Source organism: Quercus lobata, chromosome 4 (genome assembly GCF_001633185.2).
Source record: "Quercus lobata isolate SW786 chromosome 4, ValleyOak3.0 Primary Assembly, whole genome shotgun sequence".
Taxonomy (NCBI): Eukaryota; Viridiplantae; Streptophyta; class Magnoliopsida; order Fagales; family Fagaceae; genus Quercus; species Quercus lobata.
In genome coordinates this window covers 23337705-23355193 of record NC_044907.1, presented here as the reverse complement: position 1 = coordinate 23355193, position 17489 = coordinate 23337705, and the positions used below count along the sequence as shown (strand labels likewise).

The following is a 17489-nucleotide window of genomic DNA, read 5'->3' as shown; positions in this document are numbered from 1 at the left end:
AAAGGTATAAAGTTTGAATGCCACAAGGAAGAATCTCTGATAAGTACACAGTTCTTGAAGAACCAAAAGAAGAGCAAAGCCTCACATTTTTTCTGATTTTTATTCAATAAATCTCCTCTATTACAATGAGTGCATGCTATTTATAAGACATGACTGAAAATAGAAAATCTAAAAATGTACTATAATAAAACCCTAAATAAAAGTTGATTTGGTCTGAAATTAGCAAATCCAAAATAGGAAAATAGCTAAAAAAACGTTCTAAATAATAAAATCCTAAAATTAAGGTAGATCTAGTCCGAAATTAGAAGCTCCAGAATAGGAAAAATATCTATTAATTGATATGGAGCTGGAAAATCAATCGGCCATTAATCTACGCCATAAATCAAGCCCAATTAAGCCAAATCAGCCCTCAATAGCTTGAATTAAATTTATTACGCATTCATCTTCCTTTGGGCCCAGCTTGGAATATCCCGCATTTGAATTAGCCTAAATCTCTTGAATCAGCCCATTAAGTGCTTCTTTGATCTTCTTGGATCTTGCTTTAGTAATAGGCTCAACTGGAACATGCAATGAATCTTTGAATGCTTGTTGATTCTCATCATTAAGGCATAGGAAGATCACTATTTCATTCAATTCATGCAAATCTAACTATTAGAAAAAACTTACCATTATAGTAGTGCATTCTTTTGCTTCCTTCAACTTTTCTAGTTACATCAATAGACTCAATCTCTATTTCATGAAATTCAGCCTCAACATTGCAAGCGAAGGTGTTACCCACCCTCAAAAGATATATTTATGTAGGAGCAAGGGAATCGATTAAGATAGATGGTTCAATTGCACACATTCACACACACTTCCATCTCTACATATTCGTAAATGTGATTTGCAGACATATAAATGTTCAACTTGTAGCATATTTATATATGTTCTGCATTTTAATCTTTCTCAACAAAATATAAAAGCAAGTGATGGTTCAATATTAATGGTTTGAAAGTATACTTATGTTTTTGGTGGGCAAACAATAAAAAAAGTAGATAAAGGACATCACATGTCACATATAGATCTCTAATACGTGTTGTGCTGGCCCTGACATTGCCTTTTATTTTCCCCCCAAACAGAGGGCAATGCGCCCAATAATTGAATTATCAAAAACCACTCTACCTCATTTAATTATTCAAAATCAAAGTCAAGCCAATTGAAATTCCGAAAGCCTAAATCATATTTAACTAGCAAGTAAAAAAAAAAAAATTGGAAACTTTACCGATAATGCTTTTGGAGAAAGGCCAGTCTGATCACAGTAAACATGTTCTTGACGTCGAAAAGATGGTAGTAGGACGCTATACAATGGGAGGAAGTAGACCTAATGATGAACTACAATCTGAAAAGCAAAGAGGAAAGCTTTTTGTGAGAAGTCGGCCTAGACCTAAGAAGTTCTTCACTGTTGTGGAGAGAAGGATTTGGTAAATTAGAGAAAAGAAAGAGAGGGGAGAAGCAGCTTCGGGTTGGGGGAAACTCGATGGAGACTGGAGAAATATTGGGGGTCGAAAGGTTGAGAAAAGAAGAAGAAATTGTTATTGAAAGAGAGTCAAATAAGAGAGGCTTTTATCAAAAATATAAATAAACAAGAGAGAGGTTTTGGTGACAAAATTCATGACCATAAATGCGTACTCCTCCTCTCACATAACTGTGAGTCTTACTAATTAAATTTATAGTGGGACCTACAATTCATGTGAAAGGGGGGTGCGCATTTATGGTACCCTTAGAGTATTCAATAATTTTTCGAAATGATGCAACCAAACACCAATAGTAGCAACTAAAACGGTTTGCTTAAGCAGTCAAACAATTGGACACATCTTTCTGTGGAACAAATTTATATATTCAACTGGCGCAATAAGGTATGATCAACAAAAAATTAAACGTTTCACTTTTATATTATACTAATCGCTAACTTGTGCAAACTACTAAAACTAAGTTCTAAAATAGTATTATTTATTTATTCTTAAGAACGTTAGATAATACAGCTTCAAAAAAAATATATATTAGATAATACATGAGTAATTATAGAGTTCAAATCCCTATAAAAAGCTCAAATATCTTAAAACAGTACACCAATATGAGAAATTTGATTTCTTTGTTCTACCCAGGTACAAAGTTAAAAACAACCTCCAACTTTGTATAACTTATTTGTACCTTTAGTTAACAACCTCAAACTACTGATAGGCATCCTATGTCTATTATCAATTGCATCCCTTTTTTCATGAAACTTAAGGTCTCTATCATTTTTGTTTTTTTGATAATATAATCCCTTATAATGTTCAGTCTGTTTGCAAAATCCTGGTAATCTTGGTTGTTTATTCCTTGTTCTTATCATCATCAGTATTGCTTAAAGAACCACATTTAGGAGTCTCATCTGAAAAGTCATGTATGGTGCAATTAGTAAATGGTAAAAAGGGAGCATAACATGCAAACACAAGAATGCTTTACATATCTTTAAATAAACTTCATCCATTTAAAAATAAAAAATAAACAAACACACACACACACACACACACACACACACATTAAAAGGAAAAACATTAAGGACCTGGAACAATGGAAATTAAGGTTATAATGTTATACACATGGTTTTAAAAGCCGGATTGGACTGGTCGGTCTGATCGGTTCAACGGGAATCGGCCTTCAATCCGGTCTGGTTATTACTAAAAACCAAAAATTATCCAATAATCGGAAATAACCGGGAACCTACCGGTTCAACGGTAAAAACCAGAAACTGGTATGGTTGAACCAGTTTTTGGCCAGTTTGCTTAAAACACCAAAATGTAGCAATTTTGACTAAATAGTAAAGATCTGAAAAAGTAAAGCAATCAACCATGACCATCCTTTGCCACTAAAAAAGAAAAAAGAATAGAAAAAAAGAGTAGTTGAGGAGAGAGATTCTTCAATGAAGGCAATTGCCAATTGCCAATTTTGATCATATAAATAAATAATAATAATATATAATATATGTAGCCAAAGCATAATATATATAAAAAATGCACAATAATAATCCATATAAATTTAGTAATAAACAATAGTACAAATTTTTTTTAAAGAATTACTAATTTATTATGTATTGTTAATTTCATAGTAAATATTTTTAATACTATATAAGTTGTGGATTTGTTATTTTAATTTTCTAAATATAAGATGTGATAATTAAACTCACATTTTTTAAATAAAAAAATATGTATTTAAAACTAAATATTCTTAGTTTTAAACTTATTACATATTTTATTATTTATATTTTATAATTTAAAACTATTAATTAATTAATTATGACGTCACTAGTTTGACTATCGGTCTAACCACGATCCGACCATAAAATCGAAAATCACTACCTTTTCCTGTTCTTTAACCGGTCTGGTTTTTAAAACCATAGTTATACATAAAAATTGTAAGCTAAAGTTGGCCTAATATAGATAATGAAGGATTATGCTTAGTTCATTGATAATATGGAAGGATATGGCTTATATCTAATGTTTTTTTGCATTGAACACAATACGATTCAGATATGTTAAAGGTTAAAGGTTTGACTCATTTTTTGAAATAAAGGATCTAGAAAAACTATCATCAAATGATGGTTGCATCTTTGTTGGAAAACAAGGCTACATGTATCAAGGTATTTGTGTTGGTTTAGCAGATGACTTGGACTTTCTATGAGCTACTAAATTTTTTTTTTTTTTTTTGACGTCAAAGATAGAAGTATATTAAACAAAAGAAAAATAAGAGTATACAAATATAGACTTGGCTGATGAGCTGTAATACACAAAGCCATGCAATCCATGCATCGTGGCCTACCCCTTCTACAAGCCCAAACAGTACAAGAGAAAGAATAAAATAAAACCAGTCCCTACAAACTACCAAAGTCCTTGATAAAAAGCTATAAGAGTCATCGTGCCTTTTGCCGTTGCACAAGATCTCGAACAAGTTTCTGGTAGTCCATCAGCAGGTCCATTGCTTGCTTGAGGATCTCAGTTGGATGGGTCTGTGTGTTTTGGAAGTGTATACGGTTTCGTGCATTCCAGAGTGCCCATGCAATCATAGCCCATAGCTCAAATTCATTCCCTGATAGTCTCTCCATCATCTGTCTCGTAAGAAGGAAGAAGCTTGGCACCCAGGAGCTTGTCTTCTGAACCTTACCCCTAACCAGTGCCCACACGTTACGAGCTAGAGGGCATTCCCACAATATATGTCCCGTTGTTTCTTCATGTTGTCCACACACAAAACAAGTGGGGTCCACCTGCACCTTCTTTTGGAGTAGATTTGCTTTGGTAGGCAGGATATTAGAGCATGCACGCCAAATAAAAGTCCGTACCTTGGGAGGGACGTTTATAGACCATATCTTTTTCCACATCTTCTGATCCAATCTAGCTTGGGAGTGCTCTCCTGATTGTGGGTGGTGGAGTCGAAGAGCCACCTGATAGGCCGTTTTCACCGAGAACTTTTTTGCCTTATTTTCCGTCCATATCAGTCTGTCCCTCAAGGTCATATTACCTAGCTTGAGCTGTAGGATATCCTCCCTTGTACCCGGGGCAAAAATGGCATGCACCTTAGCTCGATCCCACTGGTTTGTAGTTGCATCTATGAGGTCAGCCACTTTCAAGCTTTTATCTGCTCCATTATTAAAGGTTGGTGGTCGAGGCAGCCACCTATGGGTATTAATACCTATCATTTGTCCATTACCCATCTGCCATATAGAACCTTCCCTAATCACCTCACGTGCTTGTAATAGACTCCTCCACACTACCGATGGGCTTGCTCCCAATTCCGCATCCATAAAAGAGCATGAGGGAAAATATCGAGCTTTGTACACACGGTAAAACAGTGAGTGCGTTTCATGTAGCAGTCGCCATGCCTGCTTCGCCAACATAGCCAAGTTAAAGGCATGGATGTCCCGAAACCCCATTCCGCCCTTCCTTTTCGATGTGCACAGCCTTCCCCAATTAATCCAATGTATTTTCTTCTCCTCCCTAGTTTGACCCCACCAATACTTGGATAGAGCAGAGTTTATACCATCACAAACTGTTTTGGGAATTTTGAAAAGGCTCATCGAGTAGGTGGGAATCGCTTGGGCGACAGTTTTGATCAGCACTTCTCTACCCGCCTTTGAGATATGCTTCTCCTTCCATCCCATGACCCTTTTGGTGACTTTCTCTTGTAGTTCTCTGAAAGTTGACACTTTGGACTTTCCTCCTACCATTGGCAGCCCCAAATACTTCTCACAGCCAGTCATAATTTGCGCACCCATCAAACCTCGAATCTCTTCCTTCACCTCATTCCTTGTATTTCGGCTAAAGAAAAGGGATGTCTTTTGGCGATTTATGGCCTGTCCAGAGGCAGCCTCATACTTAGCCAATAAATCCAACAAGCGATGGCATTCACTTGGAGTAGCTTCACAGAAAAGTAAGCTATCATCGGCGAAGAGGAGATGTGATATTTGGACTCCACCCCGACATGAGGTGATGCCATGCAATTCTTTGGTGTCTGTGGCTTTTCGCAACATAGAGGACAAACCTTCAGCACATAACAAAAAGAGATAAGGTGAAAGAGGGTCACCTTGTTTGATTCCACGGGTCGGAGTAATGTGTCCTCGAGGCTCACCATTGATGAGGACCGAGTAAGTTGCCGTTTGTACTGTTTCCATGGCCATGTCCACCCACTGTACAGGAAGTCCTATCTTGAGCATTATTTGCCTGAGAAAGCTCCATTCCACCCGATCGTATGCTTTGCTAATGTCTAACTTCACTGCCATGTGCCCAATCTTCCCTTTCCGTCGGTTCCGCATACGGTGTAACATCTCAAAAGCCACTGAGGTATTATCGGTGATAAGTCTATTTGGCACAAAAGCACTTTGGGCATCTGAGATGACATTTGGCAAGATCATCTTCAAACGATTAGCTATGACTTTGGAGACCATCCTTGATACCACATTTGCAAGGCTGATGGGGCGATATTCACTCATATGCTCAGGTTTGTTCTTTTTGGGTATGAGTACTATGTGGGCTAGGTTCATTTTGTGTAGGCATCGTCTAGAATGCAAAACAGACAACACAGCGGACGTGACATCAGGGCCAACGATGTGCCAGAATTTTTGGAAAAAATATGGTGACATGCCGTCGGGGCCAGGGGACTTGGATGGATGCATTTGGAAAAGGGCTACTCTTACCTCCTCTTCAGTGTAAGGGAGCATCAGTGTGCGTCGCATATCATCTGTCACAACCCTGTCTACCTTGTCCACCACTTCGGTCATATGAGTAGTTGCGGATGCTGTGAAGAGAGTCTGATAATAGTCCACTGCAATATCTGCCACTTTAGTTTCCTCCGTTTGCCACAATCCATCCGAATCAACCAAGCCTTCAACCTGGTTTTTTTGTCTTCGTTGGCTTGCACGCTGGTGGAAAAATCTGGTATTTTTGTCGCCAACAGGGAGCCATATAGCTCGAGATCGTTGTCGCCAAAAAACCTCTTCCTTATGCATGAGTTCATTGACTTCTCTCTTTGTCTGGTTAATACGTTCCATATTATCTCCATAGTTGGAATGAACCAACTGTTGCAGCTCTTGTTGCTTGGCACTAAGACGCTCTCGGGTATTTCCGAAAGCACCCCTGCTCCACTGCACAAGGTCCATGCGGCACTTCTTGATCTTTTCGAAGAGACAAAACATTGGACTCCCAATTGGGTGGGACTGGGTCCACGATCTTCTTATCTGCTCTTCACATTCCCCGTGGGCCACCCACTTTTCTTCAAACCTTTGGATCCTCCTTCGCCTGCACCTCAACGGAGCAAACTCTGTTTCGAGTAAAATAGGGTCATGGTCAGAGTAAGAGGCCGTTAGATGTCTAACTTTAGCAGTCGGAAACATCTCTCTCCATTTCGGGTTCGCACAAGCTCTATCCAACCGCTCCTCCACAAACATGTTTACTGGCCTGCCGTTCCGCCAAGTATATTTGTACCCCTGGTATCCCAAGTCTACTAGATCACAATGCAACAAGGTGCTTTGAAAATCCTGCATAGGCCCCAGTGGCTTAGGCACACCACCACTTTTTTCATCAGATGACAAGATTTCATTAAAATCACCTATGCAAATCCACGGCATGGAGGCCCTAGAATGGAGATGCCGCAATAAAGCCCAGGTTTCCTTCTTCCTCTGTTCCTCTGGATGGCCATACACACCAGTCAAGCGCCATTCTACCTGTGGAGAAACCAGGATTTTTGCATCAATATGATTAAGAGAATAGGTCTGAGTATCTACCATAATGTCATCCTTCCAAAGGAGAGCCAGACCCCCACTCCGTCTCAGACTTGGTACCGCAAGCATAGAACGATACCCTAATTCATCTCTAATCGGAATCATCTCAGTTACTGACAATTTTGTCTCCATAAGAAACAAAACGTTGGGTCCTTTTGATCTCACCAAGTCGGCGAGTACCCGAACTGCCGAGCGGTTCCCAAGCCCCCGGCAGTTCCAACTCATGATGATCATTGCGTCCGGCGGTGCTGCCGAGTAGCCACCGCCGATCCCAAATTTTCTGCCATGAGTTTACCCAGTGACTTTGCTTCCATTTCCAAGAGCCTCTGCTTCTTGTCATTGGGTGGGTCATCAGGTAATGGTCCATCCTGTTGCTTCCGTTTAGATCCCAACACTGATTCACAAGAGATACCAACGGTCACAGTGTTGTGGGGTGGTCCTATTCGACGCCAGGTACCATGCAAAGGTACGGTTTTTTCTGTTACAGTTTGGTTTGTGGGAGTAGTAGTGGGTTCTGGGGCTTTTGGTGTGTCAGACATGTGTGTGGGGAATGGAATATCTGGGTGGTTTGTGGTCAAAGTGTCAGAGTTAACATTTAAAGGGATAGTTGACTTAGTGGTGGAATAGGAATGTTGAACAATGTCAGTTAATGGAGCGTGGGCCAACTGTGGTAGTGGATTTGGGGTGTGTGAAAGTGGATTGTAATTTAGATCATGGTCAAGGTCCGTGATAAACGTGTCAAACAGTTGTGGGTCCGATAAAATTTCCTTGTGGGTTGGTGCAGTTTCGGATTTATCGGCTTGAGTCACGGTTTCTGCATTTTGAGTCGTAGTGGGTAGGTTCGGCAATGGTGATGGCGTGTTTTCCGTCGGAGGTGATGGTCGTGTAGATGGTGAAGGTGTGGGTCGTGGAGGTTGAGGTGGGGCTGTTGGTTGGGAAGATTTGGTACGTACCAGTTTTGGTTGTTGCATGGTGGTCAAGGAAGCTTTCAACCATGGGCCATATTGTTGGTCACTCTTCTGCAATGACTCGCCACTATCAATCCAGATCTTGCAGTCCCTCTCATCATGATTTAAGCGACCACACCAGTAGCAGAATATAGGTAGCCGTTCATATTGGAAAGAAATCCAATGGGGATCCGAGCCACCCAAATCCACGTAACGTCCTCTGCAGAGGGGTTGCTCAATGTCTATAAGGATTCGGACCCTAATGCAGCGTCCTCTGCATTCCCCAGATGGTGACGCATCAACCTGTACAACTCTGCCAATAGTGTTCCCTATATCTGTAGCATTAACTTTATTCATACGACTGAGAGGAAGGTTATGGATTTGAATCCAAAAGGGGCTTGTGACAAACTTTGCGTCGTCCACAGATTCAGAGGCACTAGGTTGGTAGAGGCCTATCAAGTACTTGTCAAACGACCAAGGTCCTTGCGAGATCACCTTTTGCGCATCAGCCTCATGGGTGAACAGAAGCAGCACCGTGTTTGAGGCCAAGTCACGAACTTCGAAGTCTTGGGCAAATCTCCACATGCTTTTGAGTGTCCGTGACAATGCCTCCACGTTAAGTCGACGTTTGGTGAAGAGCTTGGCCACAAGTACTCTGTTATTGTTCTCCAAAACAGGGGTTAAAGGGATGGTTTGGCGTTCCTTTTTGTGAAGGGAGAGGCGGGCACACCGACCTGTGAGATCGTCCATGCTGTAGAGGGGTGGGGTGCGATGTGGATGAGAAGGATAGAAAGTGTAGGAAGGCAGAAAACTGGACACAGAGAGCCACGGAATAGAAAGGTGATGAAGACTGGAACTGGGATGAGAGAGCCAAGATTCCACCAGAGCAGGGGAAAGATTCTGCCTATGTAAAGGCTAGGGATTTCACCATCGTGGCTTCCCAGTGGAGAGAAACACGAGAGAAAAAAGTCAGTTAAACTTTATACATTGTCAAGTATTGAAAGTACAGAAATTGTAGTGGTTATGAGCTACTAAATTTAAACATGGGTCATTGGTTCCTCGTGTCCCAAGTCCATCAGAGAAACTTTGAATGAGCCCGAGATAGAGATTAGTGCGAAATGACTCACCTACCCTTCAATCCACATCTCTTTATTTTTCCATTGTTGGCTTCTTCTTTGTCTTGTGGGCTTGGTCCGCATAATGAGAGAAGACTTCGATTAACCTAACTTTTAACTTGACCGTGGGACTAGGCATGAGAGGTACCAATTTTTGTGTGGAACCAAGCTAGCCAATATCTTAAATTGGGCTTATGATTTTGCTGCCCATGGCTTAATTTAGCAACCTCCACATCCTAGCGTTTGGTCATGTTAATGGCCTTTCTAGGTTGATTTTATGGGCCTAGCTTAACTCAATTCGAAGGCCCAAATCTATGGAATGTTGACTTGAATAGTTTATGAACTTTACCATTTGTGTGCGCTGCACCGGTGGCTTCTTGGGCTGAATTTAATGAGCCATATTTGCCATTGTCAAAAGTGTCCTCAACGAGCGTACTCCCTCTCTGAGTCAAAGTTCAAATACACGCAAATCATAAGCAACTACTTCCTAGAAGACAGTAAATCAATTTATCTTTCCCTTTTCATTTCGTCCTTGGTTGGTGCCAAGAGCCTTTTTGGCATTTTGTAATCGTGTAACGAGACCTTATAAATAAATAAATAATTAAATTTGGGTTGGTGTTTCCAATAGAGATGGTAAGGTAAAGATAAAGTAAAAGAAAATATTAATCCATCTTCTCCTCTTATTGTTCTAATAAAGAGGTCGATGATTCAAATTCTCTCCCCTAATGATCGAGTTATAAAATAAAATTAGGGCATTTATAGATAGCTGCAAATAGCAAATTAATCCATTTTTTTAATCAATATTAACAATTTAACACTATTTAACATCTTTGTTGGTATCAAAAGCTTTGTTGGCTTTCCATAATGAGACCTTATAAGAAAAAAAAAACTCGGCTGGTTTTTCCAACCGAGATGGTAAAGTGTAGATTAAAAAAAAAAAACAAAAGATCAATCACTCTTTTCAATTTAGTAACGATCGCAGCCTTTGCTTCCTTGAGCAAAACTGCAGGCTAAGGAGTCGGCGTTTCATGGTAAGGTAACAAGACTAGGGCCAGCTCAATAGGTAATGCAATTAATGCAATCACCTAAGGCCCCCAAATAAAAGGACCCCACTTGTAAAAAAAAAAAAAAATATATATATATATATATAATATCTATATATTTTAAATAATAAAAAATTTAAGCACTTTTATTGGTCAATAAATTACATTAAAAAGACCTCATTGTATCCTAAAATGCAAAAAATTAAAAAGGAAAAAAAATAAAATAGTGAAACTTCAACTAACAAAATTAAATTTTAGGAGACAAATTTATTAACTCATTATTAAATATGCTAAAATCAAAATTAATACCAAACAAACTCATTAATAATAAAACGTAATTGTCTTGAAATGTGCTAAAATAGAGATTATAAATTTCAAAAACAAAAGAAAAATCTCTTATCTCTCTATTTCTCTGACTCTCCATCTATATTCTTACCTTTCTTTTCTTCATCTTCATCTTGATTCTTTTCTTCATCTTCATCTTGATCCTTAATCTTTTTCCATAAACTCAGTTAGTTAGTCTAGCTTGAATTTTTTCTACCAGAGGTAATCTTCTATAGCTCTTCCCCTTTCTGTCTTTCCGAAAATGAAGACTCAGAGTCTTTTATTTATTTAACTTAAATTATATATTTTTTTAGTTTATTTCATTGTTGGGAGTCCCATCATGGGACACGTTTTTTTGCTAGGACCCTTTTCTTCTTAGGACACATTTTTTGCTTTACAAGTTAGCCATAGGATGATAGTACAGGCCCTACTAGCCTGCTCACATGAGTCACATTTGCACTGCACAACACCTTGTACTTATCTTCACCTCACCACCTCTCCTCTATAAATAGCCCCAAATATAGTAATCCAACATACTTACATCAAATTAGTGAGACAATGGATTTTGAAAGAATGATCCTAATTGTAGTTTTGTGTCTGTGTTTGGCAAGTAGCTATCAGGTGAATGGAACTCAAATTGCATCCGAAGAAGAGGAATTGGAGTTGGAAAGACAACTAAAGCTCATAAACAAACCTCCTGTCAAAAGCATTCAGGTTTTAGACTAACTCAAACTCATGTTTGTTTTGAATTTTTATATGTTGTAATAAGGCTGTCCACTACCCATCCAAACCAACCAACTTGCCAAATCCAAAGCCATCTGATCCGAAAACCGCCTGATTCGAGTGGTGGCTCATTCCACTACGGGTCGTCGATGATAGAAATTGATAAGATCAGTTTGGGTTTCAGTTTGAAATTTTGAGAAATCGACAAACTTGACCCACCCGATGAACCCAACTTCCTCTGCTTTGATCTCCTCTCTAATCTCATCTCCACCATTGACAATGACCTTACCTTTCCCAAATCCATGTGATTTTCGGCATCATAATTGAATTTCTAGGGAGATCTCAGTCGATTCAACAAGATCTCCTCCAGATCTGAGGAGATCTCAATCGATCCGGTGAGATCTCTACCAGATCTGGTGGAGATCGTGATATTCTGACGAAGAACCAACAGATTTTTTATTTTATTTTTTATATCTCCCCTAGCTCTCTCGATTTCGAATGAAACCGACTTAACCCGTGGCCAATCTGACCCATTCATTCTCTCGGCCAGCAACGAGTCCTTCAATCTACCACACAACTTGGTCGGGATAGGTTGGGGTCGAGCTCAAACGCGACCTGGACCAACCCATGGACAACCCTATGCTGTAATACTATAATACTTCAATTATATTTGATGCAATGATATTTAAACATTCCATTTAGAAATTATGTTTTCTAATTATTGTTATTTACTATTATCAATTGATTGTTCATTTAAGTAAGATAAAATGCTCAATAGTATTAAGATTAAGTGTTATTGTCCAATTTTCCCAAAAAAGAAAATTTTGAGTTTGATTTCCACTTCCTCTTTATTGTAAGGGGGAAAAGATTGAAAGACAAAAAAGAGAAAAAAAAATTATGAGATTAATAACTAACATTGATTTAATCGGAGGAATTGAGATTTAATGAAATGAGTGAATTTATATTTAATTTTGACTGAAATATGTGTTTGGCCCTTAAACTTTGTGGTTTTTTCATTTTGGTTCCTTACATTGAAGATTTTTCATCTTGGTACCCTTTAAGGAAATAAATTTGTGTATTTGGGCTTATAAGCTTTTTTTTTTCTTTTTTTAATTTATGTGTATAACTTTTTAAAATCTTATTTTTTCTTACTTATTTTGATAAATTTTCAGAGTACAAGTATACATTTGCATATATTTAACAAAAAGCTAAATAATATGTTTGCAAACGGACACACAAAAAAAAAAAAAGGGGTTAAAGTTATAAAGTTTGTTGTTTCCAAATTCTTAAATGTTAAAATTTTATTATTCTAACGTAATTATTCATTTTTTTTTTATCCTAATGAAACATTTATCATAGACATAGGGATTTCAAAAAAAAAAAATCCTAAGATGAGACCAAATCTAAGTACCACATATCTTTGCAGTGACTTTAAAACCTTAAAAGCTAGCTAGGAGAAAAGTCTAGTAATATTAAAACTGATATTATTTTTTTGCCTTCTCAATTGCGCATCCGCGTTTCAGGCCTTTTTTTTTTTTTAACTAGCATGTTATGCACTGTTCATTGGCCATGAACAGTGTATTTAGGCTAATAAACAGTGCCCAACAGTAAAAAAATTTATTATTTTTTATTGTTTTCAGTTTTCAGCAAAATAAGCTGTATTCAAACACACACACACTGTCTAAATCATGGAACTCTTATTATTAATGATTATTTTAATTTTTTTTAATTTTATATATAACATGTTATAGAACTTGTTTTCATGTTATAAGAGAACTTGTTTTTCTTGCGTTATAGAACTTGTTTTCATGTTATAAGAGAGCTTGTTTATCTTTGAACTTATAGACAGAGTTTGGATCTATTGTTGACTCTGTCGATATCAATAAACAATTGGCTTTTGACCATCCTTTGTTGAAAGATCACAAGATCCAGGTACTTGAGCATTGATTGAAACTATTTATTATTTTATTCCTTTATATATAGCATTAATCAATACATTTGTTTTCTTATTTTTCTGGTTGCTTCAAAAATTGTAGTAGCTTATCAATTCTGAACAGTAAAATATCATAATGATTACAATGTCACCCATGCCTCCTGATGTTAACAAATTTATATTTTACTAGGGCTTATCATCTGAAGGATTAATTAAGCAAATCAATCATGCAGAAAAACATTTTTGAATTAGAATTGGGCTACGTACATTCTAACTATAGCAAGAAATGGCCAAGTTTGGTATCCTTAACAACAATGGTCCATATGAATCATTCACTTTTGTAAGTTTATATGCTTACATTTGTTTGTGTAAGTAAATGTAATAACAAAGGACCTATCAATATAAGTCAATATATATTATAGACATAGAATGATTTAGATATAATAGAATGACAAAAAAGAACATATTTCGACTAATTCTTTTTTAACTTGTTGAGAATTCATAATTGAGCCCAAAGTTTTAGGACTAAGACTTATTGTTATTGTTTTTTTTTGTTGTTGTTGTTGTTGTTGTTGTTGTTCAATAAGTGGATAGTGATGGAAAAGGAAGTGAGGTTTGAACTACAAATATGAGACAACATAAAGGATGTAATTACCACAAGACTGTAATTAAGTTTGAAAAGAAAATTTCGAAATTTTGGTTTAATTTGATTTTTTTTTCTTCTTCAGGAAAGACCTCGTTTTGCACTAAGAAGAACAAAGAATGCAGGTCTCTCACGAAATAAACATTCATTGATTGGTTTAATGAAAGATGCTTGTCCGTCAGGAACTGTCCCTGTTCGTAGGACAACAAAAGAAGACCTCATAGCAATTAGGTCAATGTCAAATAACATTTATCCTCAAACAGCAGACTCTCGCGGTGTTTATGTAAGTTATTTGATATATATTTTAGGATACAGGATGAAATGATAGCCATACTTGGTATAAGTATAAACTGCACATGATTATTTTCACAAAAATATAGCATTGTAATAAGATTTGTGAAAATGATGCATAAATTAAACAAAACAAGTTTGAAATGAAGTTTGGAGTTTGATTAGCTAATCTTAAACAATACTAAAACCTAATATTTGGAGTTTGGAGTTTGTGATCCCTAAACCTAATATTTTTAGATTTAATTATGTCAATTTAAAGCAAATTTGTGAAAAGATGCACAATTAATTCTTGTTTTAAACAACCTTGAGTTGTTTTCAATTTTGAATATTTTGGTCAATGATTAATGACCAACCTGAACAACAAAAATTCCCCAAAAGTCTATTTTTATGATAAAAAATTAGGGAAAGGAGTCTGATGGGACAAATATCCTCTATCATCTAGCAAGATGATGCACAACTGGAGAAGGGGGAGCTAAGGGGATAAAAAGGGACCTTCCCATGGAAGAAGGGGATCTTAATTTTTGGAGAAGAAAGAGAGAGTTTGGTAACAATACAAAGATCATTGTATACCTTGGTGAAAGCCATTTTTAGTCAAATACGGCCAGATAGTTCATCTTAATCCCTAACTACATCTGTTAATTCTTCCCATTTTGGATTACCTTTTTGTTTCTTACAAATTAGTTGTGTCGATTAATTACATTCAGATTGTTCTTCTTTCTTGGAGTTTTTGACTCCCACAAAGATATTTCCAAAAAAAAAAAAAAAATTGAAGGGAGAAAAACACTAAAAGAAAATTAATTTAGAGAATAAAATTCTCAAAACAATCTTTTGTTGTTTTTCTAAATATAAAACACCAATCCAAACCCAAAAAATTGAATAATTATAGTATTTGATAGCTAATATGTACAAAGAAAGGTAGATACAAAGATTTGTTATGTAAAAATTAAATTAAATTAATTCGGTACTATTAACTAAATTGATGAAGATTGTGAAAAACGTAGGCTTGTTCAAAGAATTAATAGACGAAGCATACGCTTTTTCTAAATGCTCAAGTTTAGGTCATCCCATAACAAAGTAAAAAACTATGTTTGAACACTTTGTTTGACTTCTTACAACTTACAACCCCTTAAAAAGAATTATGACATTTTCTTACAATATATTTTATTTCTTTAATTTGGAATGTTGTTAAACAAGAGTTTCATAAGTAGTTCTTGACTTTCATAACTTTCATTGTACAGGGTGCAATGATCCAAACGCGACACTTACCAGGTCGTAGCTACACTAGAGTTAAAGGAAACATAGCTGTCTATAATCCTAATGTTAAGCAGGGAGACAGCTATGCAGCAATACATATCATTAATGGCGAAGAATATAAAACGAATGCTATCATTACGGGATGGATGGTATTTTAAAATTTATACTTATTTTTTTATTTGAAAATTTATACTTATTGATCTAGGTAAAATTTTCCAATCATAAACTGCAACAAACGATGGGCATTTGCAACAATGAAAACTCTGGTCTTTATTCTTTCATGAATAAGATGCAATTCATATTGAGGAAACGATCATTTTACCATTGGCTAGGATATTATGACCAAAAATTTAATTATGTTATTGGTTACAAAGGGTTCAAATTCTAATATTATAATAATAAAAAATGAGTGAAATGCATTGGTAAAGGATAACGGTTATCAAGAAAATTGATAATTATATACAAATGGAACAACATAGCTAGATTTTTCACAAAGAATAATTTTTGTGCTGCTTGATTCAAATAGGTTTCTCCAACAATATACGGTGGTGCTAAGTATTCTATTTTTTTTACACATTGGACAGTAAGTTTTCTATACTTCTTTTTTCAGTCATTTAAAAATCTGCTTGAAAATTTTACGTAGTGTTACTTGTTGGGTATGCATGAAAGTTTGTTTCTTTTGGATACTAACAATACCTTTAAAAATTACAGATTGACGGTTCTAAAACGACAGGCTGCTTGAATCTTAATTGCCCAGGTTTTGTGCAAATTGACAGAAGAGTTTATCCCGGGGCACCTATAACTAATGTATCCATTCCTTACGGTCCTCATTTTGAGATTGCAGTCTCTATTTTTAAGGTAAATCTATTGTTAATTATAATTGCATAATATTTAATTTTGTAATATTAGCCTTATATGTATATGGTTTCATAGATTCAAAATTTGAAACAAAGTTGAAAAAGGTTGATATAGTTTTGTGAATTTGATCATATGCTCTTGGTCTTTAATGTGACAGGATCTTTTTGGCAGTTGGTGGGTATCATACGATGGTATTAATATTGGATATTATCCAGCAAAGATATTTAACAATTTCGTTAATCCTCAAATTGTTGGTTGGGGAGGTATCGTTGCCGCTCCTAATCCCCCAACTGGAGTTAGCCCACCCATGGGATCTGGAGTATTTCCAGACGGCAAGTATGAGCATACATGTTATATTAGATTTGCTCAATTTACAAATAATTTAGGAATCGAAGATGGGCCTCATGGTGATAGTTATGAGAAAATCATTGATTGTCCTAGCCATTATAGCGTAAGGGATCCTGTATATCGTGGGAACCTGGGATACACCTTCGATTTTGGTGGCCCAGGTGGAATATGTGGCAATTAAAATATTTAATTATTTAAGTTTTAATAAATAATATTTTAATTTAGAGAACTCTGTTTTTAAAAATAATGGCCTGTTTGGAAGTTTAAAGAGGGAGGAGAGTAGAGGGGAGTAGAGGGAGGGAGAGTAGTGGGGAGGAGAGTGAAGGGGAATGATTCCCCTCTACCTTATTTGGATTTTTTTAAAATTAGTAAGGGGGAAGGGAGTAATTAACCCTTCTTCTTGTTTGGATGTTTTAAAAATTAGGATGGAGAGGAGAGGAAATGATCTAAATAGACAAATTTATCCCTATTTGAAAATGGACTTGCAACATTGATCTATGATTAATTTATTCTAAGATTTTTTTCAATCCTAGAATATGTTAGTGAATTCTTTTCATTACAATTTCAAAATGTTAAGAACCCTAAAAATCATTCACACTAAATATAAAAATCAACAAATTGCAAACCATTAAAGCTTATATAAACTAAAAAATAACTAATTAAATTCAAATAAAATTTTCAGTTAGGCCTTGTGGTAGCTAAAATTGTACGAAAAGAAAAAT

The 17489-nt window shown here is 36.3% G+C and overlaps 1 protein-coding gene across 1 annotated transcript; it reads left to right on the top strand.

Moving 5' to 3' along the window:
• The first annotated feature begins 11275 nt into the window (after window positions 1-11275).
• On the top strand, window positions 11276-16948 carry LOC115984861. Its single transcript, XM_031107856.1, has 7 exons — window positions 11276-11431; window positions 13286-13372; window positions 14102-14299; window positions 15546-15710; window positions 16088-16144; window positions 16273-16419; window positions 16577-16948. Exons 1-7 carry the CDS (start codon window positions 11276-11278, stop codon window positions 16946-16948), a joined length of 1182 nt encoding a protein of 393 aa, XP_030963716.1.
• The last annotated feature ends 541 nt before the right edge of the window (window positions 16949-17489 follow it).

Excerpts from the sequence above, each read along its gene's own strand:
- LOC115984861 (XM_031107856.1), top strand. The coding sequence starts at position 11,276 with ATGGATTTTGAAAGAATGATCCTAATTGTAGTTTTGTGTCTGTGTTTG. Across the intron at positions 15,711-16,087 it reads CTATCATTACGGGATGGATG|GTTTCTCCAACAATATACGG; the intron begins GTATTTTAAAAT and ends TGATTCAAATAG. Across the intron at positions 16,145-16,272 it reads TTTTTTTTACACATTGGACA|ATTGACGGTTCTAAAACGAC; the intron begins GTAAGTTTTCTA and ends TAAAAATTACAG.